The sequence below is a fragment of the Diadema setosum genome, chromosome 11 (genome assembly GCF_964275005.1).
Source record: "Diadema setosum chromosome 11, eeDiaSeto1, whole genome shotgun sequence".
NCBI classification, from domain to species: domain Eukaryota; kingdom Metazoa; phylum Echinodermata; class Echinoidea; order Diadematoida; family Diadematidae; genus Diadema; species Diadema setosum.
The window spans coordinates 30,840,330-30,856,140 of record NC_092695.1 but is presented as its reverse complement, the minus strand read 5'-3'; the positions used below and the strand labels follow the sequence as shown (position 1 = coordinate 30,856,140).

The window sequence follows — 15,811 nt, the reverse complement described above, 5'->3', positions numbered from 1 at the left end:
CTAGTATAAGGAAAATAATTTTAATTATTGATGCTGCCATTGTTGAATGAGAATTCTACAACACTGTGACATAATGTATAGAAAAAAAAATACAAAATTCAACGTATTTTCACTCTTCTAGCACAATGAAAGAGCACTTGCCTCTTTCAGAAAGCAACAGGAGCCTTATTACCTTTGAAATGTCAGTAACAACTCAAATTAATGTGTACTTTTCTTTAAAAACAGAGAAATTTTGTTGAACTTTCTTAATATTTTCTTTTTATCATTTTCCATACATGACATGCAGCGATGGCTGCACCACTTTTTAACAGATCGTCCAGTTTTCCTCAAACTTTCACTGAAGTGCTCAACTAATATTGCTCCATTCACTCAATTCATGTATACACACATACCTGGGTTTCATTTCCCTTTTAGTATGTATATTTGTAGTATGCCCTCACCCAAAGGCAAATTTTTGATTGCCCTGCTGCAAAGACCTAACGTACACATTCAAAACCAGATGAGAATACAGTGTACACGTACTGTACATTGTATTCTCTTGTGCTTGTACAACTTGTACTGTTAGGCCTGCATGGTGTACAACTTGGGGGGGGGGGGGTAGAACCTCGAAGTAGTTCATAAGTCATCCAGTGTGTAGAAACTACTTTGGTACAATCCACAATGCACAAAAACGAATGTCCATATGCAGTAAAGGGCTCTCCCCCTCAGTTTCCTTTTTTTTTCCTTCACATTTCACATTCATTTTGACATCTTATATACAGCATCACACAACACATATGCCAGTTTGGAACCATAACAGGCATTAATTGAAAAACAGCAATGGAATTGCAAACATGAGAAGCAAAGTACGTGTAGATAGTAACAGACATGAAGAAAGCAAAAAACAGAACAAAACAAAAAACCAGCATAATGGATGCAGTTCGGAAAGTACCAGTATATGACATTAACAATTTGGGGAAGGGGGAATATATGAAAGTGTTCGTGCAATGGCTACATTGTATCTTCATATACAGCATGTAACTGTATGGAGGATCACCTACTGAAAAACTGCCAGTTTGTGTTTTGTACTAGGCTGTGTTGAGAAACAAATTAGAAATAGGGAAACATAGAATGTGGAGCATAGGCCCTTAATATGACTATGTGTACAGTGGACATAAATGCACACACATAGAAGTCGACTCATGAATGTAATGTGCACATAGAGGTCAGATACTTATGCAGGGAGGTATAAATTATATATGCATTGTTCAGCTACATTTTGATTGATGCAATAAGCTGCATTCTTGTTGTACCATGACAACCGACATTCTAGTATAAGAGTTGTTATCATATCAACTTTTTTATGAAATGGGGCCCTAGGCATGAATACTCAATTCTGAGTGATACACGCTATTAAAAAAAAAAAAAAAAAACAAACAAACAAAAAAAACCCAAACAAACAAACAAACAAACAACAATCAAACAAAAACAACAACAACAAACAAAAACAACAACAACAAACAACCAACAACAACAACAACATGAAAGCAAAAATAACAACAACAAAAGAAGATGAAAGTGTAATGATAAGAGGCTTGGATTAAGACTAACTGACATATATGTACTACAGCAACAACAACAACAACATCATCCAAGCAAAAATGACGATCCTTGCAACATCCCAGCTAGCCGAGCTCCTCCCCGATCGAGGAGCGCGAGCTAGCTCGCGCGATCGAGGAGCGCGAGCTATTGCGCTAGCTCGCGATCGAGATGCGATCAAAGCGAGCGAGCGATCGACGATTGGAGAAAAAAAAAAGTGCGGGTGTGTCGGTCCGGTTCATTCCTATCATCATGATCGAGATGAAGATAATTTTTCATTAATTGAGGGCATTTGCGGTGTAATGTGAGTTTTTATTATTTTTTTTTTTCGAAATACCAGCTTTGTGAAATAAAAGAGATTGCGGAATTATATTCCAATATGTCATCGGACATGGATTGAGCATCCCGAAGTCGAAGAGAAGATTTGGTGGGACCGTGGTAGTAATAGTCCTACATATTGGAATATGCGTGTGGTTTCAGCCCTAGATAGGAAAAACAAAACAAACAAACTCCTAAACTCGTAATTGCGTAATAATGAATTATAATAATTGAATTATACAGCTGGCATGGGTGGTTAGGTAAAATATCCAGTTGCCTTATTTGTGTAGCTGTTAACCCCTGTGTAACCTGTGGTATCACTAGTATAGTATAATTTGTGGCCTTGTTGTGCTCAAGTAGGGTCCTAATTGTGTTTATTGTGCCGACAACTAAACACAAACAGCTCGCCACACGAACAGGCAATAAACATTCACACAGCACAGCAGCACAGCCTTGAAGTTGAATTGTGTGTTTGACTTTGAATGAAGCCAAAAAGGCAAACAGCATGGATAGATAAAGATAGACACTAGACCCTATCATGATCATATAGGGGCCTAAGTATAAATGCTAATAATATGGAGTTCACTAACTTGCACTTAAACAATGAAAGATTAAGGAAAGAGCATACAAGGCCTGCTTTTGTCAATTGATAAAGACCAGCACTTTGCACTTTTCAGTTGAGTAGGGTCTAGCTAGATCCTCTACTACTTGAATTTAGAATCTATGCCTTGTGATTGTGACTTATTTGTGTTTTTGGGATCCTTTCACTCAGAAAAACAGTCATTATTAATTAAAGCTAGAGAAAGTCTGTACAGAGATGAGCTGCTCACTTTGTACTGAACAGGTACCATAACACATCATGTGTCGGCCAGATGATCAAGACCTTTGCCATGGCTGGCAGTCCCTGGAGCACCGTAGGAAGATCTGTTGTCTCTCCATGCTCTTAGGATCAACAATGACCGTGTCCCATAACATGAAATAGCATCTGGAAAGAAGGATCTCTGATAGATGAGAGTCTGTGCAAAATGTATCTGGAATTGCTCTTGGTTGCTCTTGAGATGGATACCTAGGGTATCTTCTGTCACAAAGAGGTTGTCCATGGATGTAGCTGTCTGCTTTTATCTTAAAGAGGTTTCCTTTTGTTGATGACATGCAAGACCTGAAACTTCTGTTGATTGAAAGTCATCAGCCAGTCACTCTCCCATGCCTGCAGAGCATCAAGGTCATGCTGCAGCTGTTGTGAGTCCGTGTCTGTGTTGATTTCCTGGTAAAACATACAGTCATCTGCAAACAGACATTTTGTGTATCCTGGTGACACATTCTCACGGAGGTCATTGATGAAAAGTACAAAGAACAATTGGCCGATAACGCAGCCTTGCAGTACGCCTGAAGTGACTTTTCCTGTTCCCAAAATAGATCCCTCAAGGACTTAACTTACTGGCTCCGATTCCTAAGAAAGTCTGGGATCCACAGGTGTGTACTTCCACAGGTATGCTATATGCCTTGTAGAAACCAAGTAGGATGACATCATGCTGTTGTTTCTTGTCTATTCCCTTGGCAAGATCTTGAATTGCAAGGATTAGCTGCCACTCACCGGAACAGCGTTTCCTGAACCTATGCTGAGCATCTGACAGGATGTAGATTGCTTTCATGATGACTCATGATGGCCCTGCAGATGATATGTTCAAGAACTTTGCATGGAATCAATTTTAGGGAAATTAATCTGTAGTTGCCTGGTTTGTTCGTCTCTCCCTTTTTGAAGACAGGTGTAACACTTGCTACTTGCCAGTCATCAGCAATGGCTCCTTGGTTGAGTCAGGTCTGATAGAATAGTGTAAACTCAAGAGCTAGCTCTTTTAGAAGCCTGATTGGTATCTAGTCTGGGTCTGTTGCTTTGTGAATGGCCAGTTCCAAGAGTGACTTGTAAACCCCATAAGACTCAACAGAGGTTTGGCTCATTGATGGATGAGGATTTCCCTTGTCCTTGATGTTGTTTTTATCTTATGTGAAGGCAGAGGCAAGCTGCTGGTTAAGAATGCTTGCTTTGGAGAGGCTGTCAGAGTAGGTAATCCCCTCTTCACACTTCAGTGGAGCTACTCCAAGATAGCTCCGGCTATTGATGAACCTCCAGCTTTTGATGAACCTCCAGAAGCGTTTTGGGTTCCCTTTGGAGTCGGGACTTACGGCGTTGCATGAGTCGTACAATATTAAAAGACGATAGGTTTATGATTTCTCTAGGGATTTTCAAAATGTCACCATGTTTTTGTTGTGTCACCAGTTCAAATCAAATCAACACCTATTGTCCTTTACTCATGATAAAGCTAATTGTGTATGTCTTTTCATAATTGTCTTCCCTATTCCTTTGATCCCAAAAGACTTTGCAAAGCTGGAAGCTAAAAGATCAGTATATTGATCATATCTATTGAGTGGCTCCACAAGCTGCTTGCTGCACATGAACATCTGAGAACTAAAGTTTATGGTCTTGTCCGCATCACGTAATGTTGCTGTAGTTTGTTAGCAGGTTATTTTTTTCTGTGTAAATATTAAATGAATAAATATTTTCCAAATACTAGTAGACCTATGTAGTGGAGTCTAAGAATTGATTGTCATCACGAAGATCCCTGTAGAGCTAGAGTATACATCAGACTTTCTTTGGATCCTAACTGGAAAAGAGAGGAAAACAACAGTTTCCAAGTATTTTGACAAGATTTCTGTATTTTTCTTGAAATGATATGAAGGGGCATGCTTGCCTACAGCAGCCAGGTGAGTATTGGTGAGCAATAATTATTGTCTTTGTCTTGTCTTTTTGGTGAGCAATAATTATTCTCTTTTTTCAGAATCCATATATGTACAGAATAGCTTTGGCAATGTAAGGTGAAAAATCATGTGTTACTAAAGGGCTTTTTACACTTGTAAATTTTTGCTTAGCCCCGGACTATCGGTGGGGCTAAGGGGGGGCCTTAGCCCCACCGATAGTACGGGACTATCCTTAGCCCACTTTCTGTTTACACTCGTTTTTGCCAAAGTGGGCTAGCCCCACCGATAGTACGGTACTATCTGGCCCTGCAAAATAGCAGGGGTTAGCACCGCAATTGCGGTGCTAGCACCGCAATTGCGGTGCCAAGCAAGTGAGTGTAAACAGAACGAAAAAATAATCCTGGGCTAAGCGACGGAGACGAAGTGCGACCCTCACTGACCAATCAGAAACGAGGTAATCAAGTGCTGCCGGTGCGTGCGTGTACGTGTACAGTACACAGCGTAATTATGAATATTCATGTGGTTTGGAAAGTCCGGGGCTAAGAAAGACGAGTGTAAAAAGGTCAGTTTTCTCCTTAGCCCCGGACAAGAGATAGTACGGGACTAATTGGCGAGTGTAAAAAGCTGAAAAAATTGGTACGGGACTAACGATAGTCCTGGGTCAGAGAAAGTCCGGGGTTAAGAAACACAAGTGTAAAAAGCCCTTAAGGGGGATGAAATGCACCCGATTTCTAGGAAAGTGTGACACAGCTGCACAGGAAATATGGGGCACCTGAGATGCCACAAGAGGTATTTACTTCTGTGCAGTCACACTGATTCTTTCCAGATTTGTTTTTATATTTTTTTAATTTCTGAACCGGTATCATACATGAGAATGTTCTGTGGAATCCGAGACATGTCTTATATTCTCCTTCTTATCTTTTTTTTTAGGTTTCCAAACCTTGTCTCCAAGGCCGGATCCGTGTCAACACCTTTGCCACGATTCATCTACAGTGGTAACGTGTACAACTGTCCTAAAGGGCAGTCCTCAGGAGCAGGCCACATCCTTGTCTCATCATGGAGGACTATAAGTACCTGTTCAAAGTGGTTCTCATTGGCAACGCTGGGGTTGGGAAGACCTGCCTCGTACGACGCTTCACCCAGGTAGGCCATAAGACTAGCATAGAATTTTACAGATGACAATCGTGTCTGTGAATCTTATGGTAGTGAATGCACTTAATAAAGCATGATACAGATGTAATAGTCAAGATTTCAAATGAACAATTTCAGTTCCTGAGCAGTAATACCTCAGAGTTGGGCAAGAGTTTTATATTACATTCAGTCCAGCATTAAAGAGTGAGCTTGATGTAAAGTTAGCATATTATGACCCTATCAGAATTGATGTCAAGCTAGTTGCATGCACTGTCAATTACACTCTGGTATACATGGTGGTGGTCCTGAGAAGCTTTAAAGAAGGATGTTTCACATAGAGAAAGTTCAGCCCCTTTTAGCATTAGTAAAGGTACAAGGATGCAAGATTCGATGGGGTGCTGTTGCATGGTTCCATGTTCACGCATCTGCCATGTTCCAAACATCTGAGTAAAACTTATTTGTAAGGTGATTGTGTAAAAAATGGTTGATATAATGTCAATCTCACATCATCTCTTGATTCAATGTTTGTTCCTGGCTGGTTCCACCTTCTCTATATGTATCCACCAAAGATAGATACATCCGTAGTTTGCTTGCTAGCTAGTCGCAAAAACTAGCATGTTAGTACATAATCTACTTCAATTCATTGTTTAAATTGTTAATTTTTATAACAAAGATGGCAGTGATCATCATGCTCTCCAACAAGAGCCCCGTTGAATCCCGGGTGCATGTACCTTCAAAGAGCGTTGTGAGCATGCCATCTGACTATGGCATTATTTCTCTACGTACAGCTGTACATATCTCCTCATTCAATTTTCTGTGCATAATCTCTCGTACCTATTTCAAAGTGCATTGAAGTTAACAATTCTCTATGACTCTACCCAAATTAATTCTACTTTGGTGCTCTTTCAACTTTCAACATGAGGAAAATTCATGTCCTTTGGTCTCAATATGTTCTTAGCAGTGGATTACTATGCTTTTTGTCAAGAGATGCCACAGCTGTATGGCAAGTACAGCTACACATTAGTAGGCGAAAATGCCAAGACCCATGATGACATATATTTTCTCTCATATTCATAAGATTACAACTTCTGTTTTACTTGTTGTACAATGTTGCTCAAATTTTAGCTACTGGTATTTGTTTTCATGTGCCACATATTTTCACTGGAATCCTCTTGTTATAGTTGCAGTAAAGTATCATACTCAAACCCAGTCAAAATAGTTTACAAGGTGCTGCATGGTGAGCTTATTATTTACCGATATAATCTTCATTTGTATTTTGCTCCTTTTTCTGTAAGTTTAAAGCACAAAATCATCTGTAACCTGTTGAGGACGAGTCCCGAGTATACTTGGGCAAGCGTCTGTTGGAAATGCGTGTTGTAGCAAAATCAAACATCCTCAACGGGTTAACACAATATTTCTAGTGCATTAAACTGACGTTATCTTTCTTTGCAGGGGTTATTTCCCCCCGGCCAAGGAGCAACCATAGGAGTAGACTTCATGATTAAGACAATAGAGATTGGAGGAGAAAAAGTTAAGGTGAGTACAGTCCCTGTTTTGTAAACACAGACCCATGCTGAACACAAAGATATGCCATAGAGCAAGTCGGGACTCAATGCAACAAAAACAAAAATTCCTTTGATTCTTTTAGTGGTGTAGTTCTTGCTAATGCTATGTTACAGTTGCATGATCAATGCAGCTATTCTGAGTTGACAATTTTACTGCATGCTTGAGATGATTCACTTGATTAAATTTTCTTGTCACAGGTTTTAATCACATGTATTTCAGAGCAGTCGGGCCACATTTATCAGTCACTTTGGGGTAGATTATTCCATAAGTCTCAGCATAAATGTTGTGATTAAATAATCTGATTGTACTGTTCTGTTATGAAAATGGTTTACAGTTGCAAATATGGGACACAGCTGGACAGGAGAGGTTCCGTTCCATCACACAAAGTTATTACCACAGCGCAGATGCCCTGGTGCTGGTCTTCGACGTAACATCAAAAGAAAGCTTCAATGCGCTGCCCAGCTGGTTACGAGAAGTGGAACAGTATGCTAGCCCCAAGGTCATATCTGTTCTTGTAGGTAAGTACCAGCAGAATCTCTTCTTTGTTTTTGCCAAAAAATTGTTGAGGTAAAAGTCACTGCAGTGACCTTCTACAGGAAGTACTGATGTCTAGTGAATATATCAGTAGATGGCAACTGCCTCCAAGTGTGATGATGCAAAAGATTTAATACTCAGATCTGTCTCACAATTGAATATTTATGCACTCTTCTAGTCACCTCTGTGTATGGTTAGGCATTTGGTGAAATACATTTTGAACATTAACACCTTGTGTGTATGGGATTTTAAATTTCCATAGATTAGCACCAGATCCACCAGGTTCCTGTCCTGCAGGAAGTGGGTTAATTCCACAGAGGTTTTATACTTATTGCTCGAGGGAGGACTATGAAAAATTTCTGTGATCATGAGGAGCCCTGTCTGCCATCTGTGGGGCAAGATTGCTAGGCGATGCGACCCAAAGAGGTCACATATGTCCTGTGGGCCTAACCTCTTTAATGCAACCAGAATTAAGCATATAAGTATAGAGTACCGGTGTGCATCACAAGTCTGACATTTTTTCCTGAATTTTATCTGTTACGAATAATGCAAATTGAAAGTATTCTGAACTATTTCACTTTACAAAAATAGAAAGAATTAAGTTGGAAACATATTTTGCATGACAGTCGAGAACTGCATGGCATTGAACGGTACATCCAGGTTCCTTTGCAGAGATATGCCCCTTTCAGTAATGGTAGATCTTTCTCCACAAGCTCACAGAGCAATTGTGCATGGCGTATTGCGAGTCACCACTCTAGTTCTAATATATGTAACCTCCCTGGTTACTGTAAATGTTAGTAAGTGGCTGTGGCGACATAGTGTCGTCTCTCTTCATTCTATATCATAATGTTTAGTGTGTGTGTTTATGCATGCAATATTTGATCTCCTCACTATTTGTCGCAATATTTCCTTTACCTCTGCAGGCAATAAGATAGACCTAGCCAAGGACCGGGAGGTGAACGAGGAGGACGGCCAGAGCTTCGCCGAGTCACACACCATGAGATTTCTAGAGACATCTGCCAAAGAATCGGACAACGTCGACAGACTCTTCCTGGATATTGCCGTTGAACTGACAAATAATGTGCGGAATGGAGAGATCAAACATGACGGGCATGAAGATGTCATCAAAGACACCAGTTCCGTCTCAACATGCTGTAAAGGTTGACCCTCCTACATTCTTCTCGCTATTTGTCTTCTTCTTTTTCTTTTCCTTTTTACCCCCCAAGATATTCAGCTGACTGGTGAAAGAGCCTGTGTGATTATACCATTCATCGTGATGCCTATTTGTTTTTGTTTTTTCTGTCTTATTCTCTTGTTCCCTTGTTTGGGGTGTGAAATGGACTACTGAAAAATGTGCTTCTATTATATATGCATTATGCATACACTAACCCCACCATCAATTTATTCTACAGCTTTCTTTGTATTCTCCAACATTGCAGTAAATAGTGCTGATGTACCTATGTGCTTCTATGCATTTTGATAGTATGAAGATTTGTGAATGCAAAAGAAATGCTCATTGCACACAGGCCTTCCTATAAACAAAGGTAGGGATAGTGCACATCATGTACTTATCAATGTCCCACAGGAAGGAGCAATCAAAACACTATAGTGCACTGAATAAAGCATGCTTTTTTCCCTTTCAAGGCAGTCTCAAGTGATTTGAAAAAGAAGGTAAATTATGCAGCTTTCATTAGGGTGAAGCTTTTGACCTAAAAAAAACTATCCATGGTCTGACGTAAGTGTGTGAAGTTGTGTCATTTTTCGATGTCTTTACAGTGTGAAAGGGCCATCTTTTGAATGTCCTTTATGCACTTTCAGAAAAATCCTCTATACACTTTCAGAAAGAGAGTGAGAAATATGTTTGCCTTTAAAGTAAAGAGTACATTTTCTGCACCATGTAGGATGCAACAGGTAGCAGACAATATGTCACTGATCATTATGTTTCTCAAATCTCAATAGAATGGCTGTGCAATCCTTTTTAGTGTGCTAGAAATTTACCAGGTATTATCAAGAGTCATATAGTAGTATTGACTCCACTAAATCTTATGTTTTACAAGGCCATTCCCTAATATCCATGCCTTGTCATACTCTATTGTTCTTTAATATTTAATTAAGATTTACCCTTTATGTCCCCGGCACTTGGCTATTAAAATGCCAAGCTTTTTCACCAGCAATCAGTAATCCATCCAACCAGTGAACTTTACTTAGCTGTAGATTAGTAAGCCCACTCGGATGTAGCAATGTGCCTCAGTCCAACAGGACGGCCATGGTGACGTAATAGGCAAAGCTTCACACTGGCACTCGTCTGATGGTCCAGACCAGTAAAAATCACCAGTAGGTAACTTTTTCAGGAATGGATCAATAAAAAATGGAAAACTAGGTACCTACTGGTCTGACAGACGGGTCGGACCAGTAGAAAAAATGGGTTAATGTGCAGCCCTGCAGTGGTTATTAGGGGGATGAGGTAATCTCTATTCATTGACAGTTAATTTTCTGATATTGTGCCAATTGAAGGAGAATGCACTTCTGCTTGTGCACCTATCAGTGGAAAAAAAAAGAAAAAAGCACAGTGAGGGTTAAAGATGTGAGTTCATAGCTGTTAGTTTGGCTGTCGATCATAAACAGTGCATCATCCCTCTTGTGCCCTTCTCTCTATTTGTGAAGGAGTTGAGTTGTGGATATATGAGCTTTACATAAAACAGTATTGATGTTAGCCATCATCTTCTTTCCCTTTTAAAAGATTTTATAGTTTTTGAGACATCATTGATAGTGTGAACATCCTTTTTACATATTGAGGACTGTGGAAACACTTGTTTCAATGTCGTATCAGCTGAGTTGACTATTAATACAGAGTTGAAAATTGGATGTATCTGACTCCGGAATTATCAGTTTGAGGTCTATTCCATTAACCAGATATGAATGCCTTGTAGGAAATTCTTGTGATAAAATATGCTTACAGCTTGTTTGAGCTTATCAAACGAGCAGGTAGAAGATCTAGAGAAGAATATCTCTATCCCAAATGGATAGCTGTGTAGATGAAACTCTTTTTATCAGTGAGAATATTCACGTATAAGGCAGTTGATTTTTAGTAGGTGCTGTGAAATACGTGAACATTCATATTTTTAGACAAAGATATCAAAATGACGTAATAAATTTGTATTCAGTGCAATCTAAAAATAACAAAGGTGCAGTGCGGCATTACCAGATGTTTATCCAACTATTCACTACGATAACTTGATAACTTTGTCTGCCTTCCTGTCATAGAAATGCTTGGCCCACACCTTCTTGTAAAATGGTTCATATTGGGCAAATCTCAAAGTGCAATTGTTTTCAGATTTTCTTGCCCATGCCTGCCTCAGTAATAGGGCAGTGATACAGTGATTAGCAAGCATTTTTTTTTTGGTTTTTTTTTTTGGTTTTCTGTTTCTCTATTATTTTGTCAATGTATAGTATGCGGAGGATAGGCGATGCAGGTACAGGCTGAGTATGAATTTTGACCCTCCCAGAGGTGACTGTTGTATCAAACTGCCATTTAATTATATATCAATCAAGAAGTGGTTAGAATGAATGTAAAATGTGCAGAAACCATGTCAAATCCCCATTCATCTCTGTTCAAAATCCATTCCAAGGAGGGCCAAACCATGTGACCAGTTGATGAAAAGTAATATCGATATGTCTTCAAATTCTATGCATGGCTTCAAACAGAACATATTTCTGGACCTTTAAGCCATGACAACTCATCTATACTAGCCTGCCCTCACTGACGAAGTGAATGTCATATGTGACATAATTTCAGCTATCATGTTAACCCGTCTTTGAGGGCTACTTGAAAATTTGGTTAACAATGTGATATTATATGCTGTGTGCAACACATTTGTGTGACCTGCCAACTAAAAAGTTTGTTTTTTTTTTTTCTCCAATGACGTGTCTGAGTTGTGCATACAGCAACAAAAAATGAATATTACACAAAATTCTCTAGGAGTATATTGTACGAAGACAACATATAAGTATTATGCTTGTTTAAAGGTTACATCTGATATGGATCTATGGATTTTTTGTTCTTCAAAAGTATGAAACAAGCAAATGTGACCTATAATTCTACAAACAATATGAACTTCTATTATTTAATCACCTACTTTTGTAGCAGTTCCAACTCAAACTCACTATTGTGCTGAATATATTCTTGCCAGCTGTAGGTATATGAGAGGAAAAGTGCAAGATATAATTCAGTATTCAACTCTTCTTTTTTTTTTCTTCTTCTTCTTGTCCTTTTTAAATATGTGTATGTGCGTGATATGAATATTCTTGTATGAATACAATTAAAATACTTTTTGTAAAGTTCATCATGGAAATCTGGAAATATAGAAAGATGTATTCATTTAGATTAAGTGTAATATTAGTGATCATTACCAATATTAAAGTGTATGACAGTATTTGATTCACTACAAGGCAGTGTTTGTAGACTGTCTCACTTCACAGTGACTGAAATGTTGCCCATTGCATAGGCAGAGTGCAAAGAAGATATAAAGGTATAATGTACCATTTGCATTTTTGCATTTGGAAAGTTTTCACACATTTCATTTGGTGTAGAATGGCTGTGAAGAGAAAAATAGGTTTGTGTGTTAATTTTATCTCACTGTTTTGTTGTTATTATCTGATTTGTTTTTTTTTTCTTTCCTTTTTTTCTCACAGCAGTATTTTTATTGATGGATGCTATACTGTATACGCCGAATATTTCGCGAGGTTTTTATTTTCGCGTATTTCGTGAGTCAGCTGCTATTTGCGAATTAAAAACACGCAAAAATATTGACTCTAATGCCAATGTGAATGTGACGTACGTGTATAAATTTCTCCGTTCAGCACAAGACTCCACGATCGCGAATTTAACCACTCGCGAAATTGTCGTGAAGTCCCGATTCGCGAAAATTTAGACTCGCGCGAAATATATGGCGTATACAGTATCTCATATGATTCAACCAAGTTAGCATTGATCTTTAGGGGGGAAATAGACAGAAATCATTGAACAAAACTTTTTAGGTTTACAGTGCTTTGATTTCCCAAGCTCCTAGGCAGATTTCACTGAAGTTTCTCACATTCTTTTACAAACCTATTGAATGGCTTGCTTCAACAAACAGTGAACCATGCCAGGAAGAAGGCAACCTCTAAGAACAGATGAACAAAAAGACAAACAAAAGGGAGAGAATAAGTAACACAATGTTGTTTTTTGTGTGTTTTTTTAAAGCCCATTTCTGTACTGTATGGTGTCTAGCAAAGTACTATGGTGCTAGGCACCATTGTACTTGATGAATTTGTTGTTTTGGGTTTTTTTTTTTTGGGGGGGGGGAATGGGCTAGAAGCAAGATCCTTTCCACTTTTAAGCAAACAAGAAAAAAAAGTATAATAATAGTAATGATAAATGAGTGAATAATTAAAAAAAAAAGGAGAAAGGTGAGTAGGCAAGCAGCTGTGATAGTTCTCAAAGGCTAGGCAAATGGAAGATGGAAACATTGAGAATTGATGGACTAGACTGTTGAGAATAACCAGCTTTTCTCACATCAGTGAGGGAGAAAGACAAAGTACTCGCACAGAACTTTTTTTTTTTTTCAGGAGATGTTTAGAAGGTTGTTTTTGTTTCCCCATTTGGCAAGTCTATGTATAGATTAATGGCTTTCTAGAGTAAATAGTCCCGAGTGTGGAATCATGTGATGTAAGCTGTGCTGATGTGGCTCTGGTCATGATTTATAAACTATGCAATATCCTGGTTTCAGAAGTGCGGAGTGCTGGCATTCAATTTGAGATGGGGCCAGTGCCTGAACTGTAAACATGGGCTCAGCTCTGGCAGTTGTTTGTAGAATAGACTTTTGTAGGTGGAGAGTTGCAGAGGTGTAGCTCAGTTCTGGTAGAGTTTGTTGGAGAAGGCTTTTGTAGATAGACATGTAGGGTTGGGCGAGTACCCATTGGCACTGGCAGAATTAACACCTTTCCGTTTGTTATCCTGCCTATTATCCTGTAGGGGCTTTAGAAAAGAATTCCTCACCTAACCATTTAGGATGAATCTTTTGAAAAGTGTACACTAGTACACATGCAAATATACTTGAATGATCAGAAGAGTCAGAAGGGTGCAAAATGAAATCTCATATTAAAAATAAATAAACATACAATCGTAGTATGTTTTGGCCATGACATCAGACATATATTTGGTCATTATGATTTCTGTAGTTGATGTCCATTTATTTCAATCAAAAGAAAAAAGAGCAGAATGTGATTGAGTATCATTCTTTGATTGAAGCAGGTAGTGTGCTGCCCTCAAATTGCATGCTTTGAAGTGTTCAAATTTTCAAATGGTTTAAAATTGAATAATGCCATGTGGTCTTGTTCACCAAAGAGGAAAAATTCTTTAATAGGCATGTTCATTCAATTTGTCTATGCAAGTTTTTTTTCACTTATTGAATTAGCTATTTCTTTGATGTACTCTATGGAAAGGAACATATTCTTTATGTGTGCTACATTCTATCATTATTTAATCTGTGTAATGTCAACCAGATTGATGTATTCATATTTTCATTGTCTTGACCTATTGAATGCCTGAATGTATTCACCAAAACAGTCAAGTGTTGTTAGTTGTGCAAATTGTATGTCCAACTGTCTTGTACATTTTAGATATTTCTCAAAAACTCCTGGGATTTTTATTTCAATTTGATATCATAATATGCCGAGAGAATCACAGTAAATATGATGCTTACATACCAAACCATAGAAGTTTGGTATTAGATGCTGCATTTTTGTTGTACATGAAGTGAATTATTGCGCACATAAACAAAGAGGTAGAGAGAAAAAATAGAAGGAAAGACGAGCATTGAGCTCTAGCACGTGTGTGAAGAATGGATTTTGCCTTCACAGTCAAAAAAATTACTCTAGAGGCCCATTCACACGTAAGAGTTTAAATTTTTGGATTGTGATGCAAAGATTGGTTTTATTATCCCCTGTTCACACAATGCCAGAAAAGGAAAATTCACCCAGCTGCAAGCAGAGCCCTTGAAGTCTGTACACTAAGCATTACTTTACAATGAACGGTAGCATAACCCGGGGCACCCTCAGCCCTGGACCTAAGTGTAGCGACCTGCATCGTGAGATTTAGTGACTGTTGTTTGTTGGTGCCTTTCTCTGCACATGATGTGAGGCAAATTGTTTGCTAGGGTTTCCCAAACTAGATCAAAACAAACAAGATTGTTCTTTTTTGTCATGATACAGATTGTTGTGTCCACACGCAAGAATTATCTGTTGTCCCGTTGGAGTGTGTGAATGGGCCTTTTGGCCTTTCAAGTATGGTTTCGGGTCTGTAGTTGGGGGAGAGGTGAAGAACGTGTTGAAAAAATCAAATGGATACGACTCCATACCAAGCAGTCGAAAGTTCTGTCTGGAGTTGGTGGAAACAACACAATATTGATTTGACATATTTCTGATACAAATTTGGTTTGATTACAGCTTCTGTTGCCATGACCTGGCACATGTTTGACACTGAAAAAAAAAAAGATGAGTTTATTTTATTTACATTTACTGCTGTCAGTGAAACCATTTTGTTTTCAAAATTGTATTTAGCTGCAATTGGATATTTGGATTGGAAAATGTCACAATGTGTCAGGAGAGGGTATGTAATACATAATCCATCAACAGTACATATTACACCAGAAAGTGGACTGTATTTCACAAGAAGAAGAAGAGAGGAAACACCTGTACCCCAGTCCCTTCCCCAGCTGGAGTTCTCTGTGCTCTCACTCAGTCACTTTGCTCCTTTAATTAAGTCGTCCTTGTGTAATGTCTACACTCCAAAAAAAGAAAATGGTGATATATTTGGGCATTATATATTTTACAAATGGAGCACAGGTACATGAGATCACATTGTACACTATGTAGCCAAATAAATTGT

At 38.6% G+C, this 15,811-nt stretch overlaps 1 protein-coding gene across 1 annotated transcript; it reads left to right on the top strand.

The window, feature by feature from the left end:
• The first annotated feature begins 1,790 nt into the window (after positions 1-1,790).
• Positions 1,791-9,049, top strand: LOC140235091 (ras-related protein Rab-30-like). The gene is made up of 5 exons (XM_072315128.1): positions 1,791-1,882; positions 5,584-5,796; positions 7,237-7,320; positions 7,685-7,868; positions 8,808-9,049. Exons 2-5 carry the CDS (start codon positions 5,710-5,712, stop codon positions 9,047-9,049), a joined length of 597 nt encoding a protein of 198 aa, XP_072171229.1. The 5' UTR covers positions 1,791-1,882; positions 5,584-5,709.
• The last annotated feature ends 6,762 nt before the right edge of the window (positions 9,050-15,811 follow it).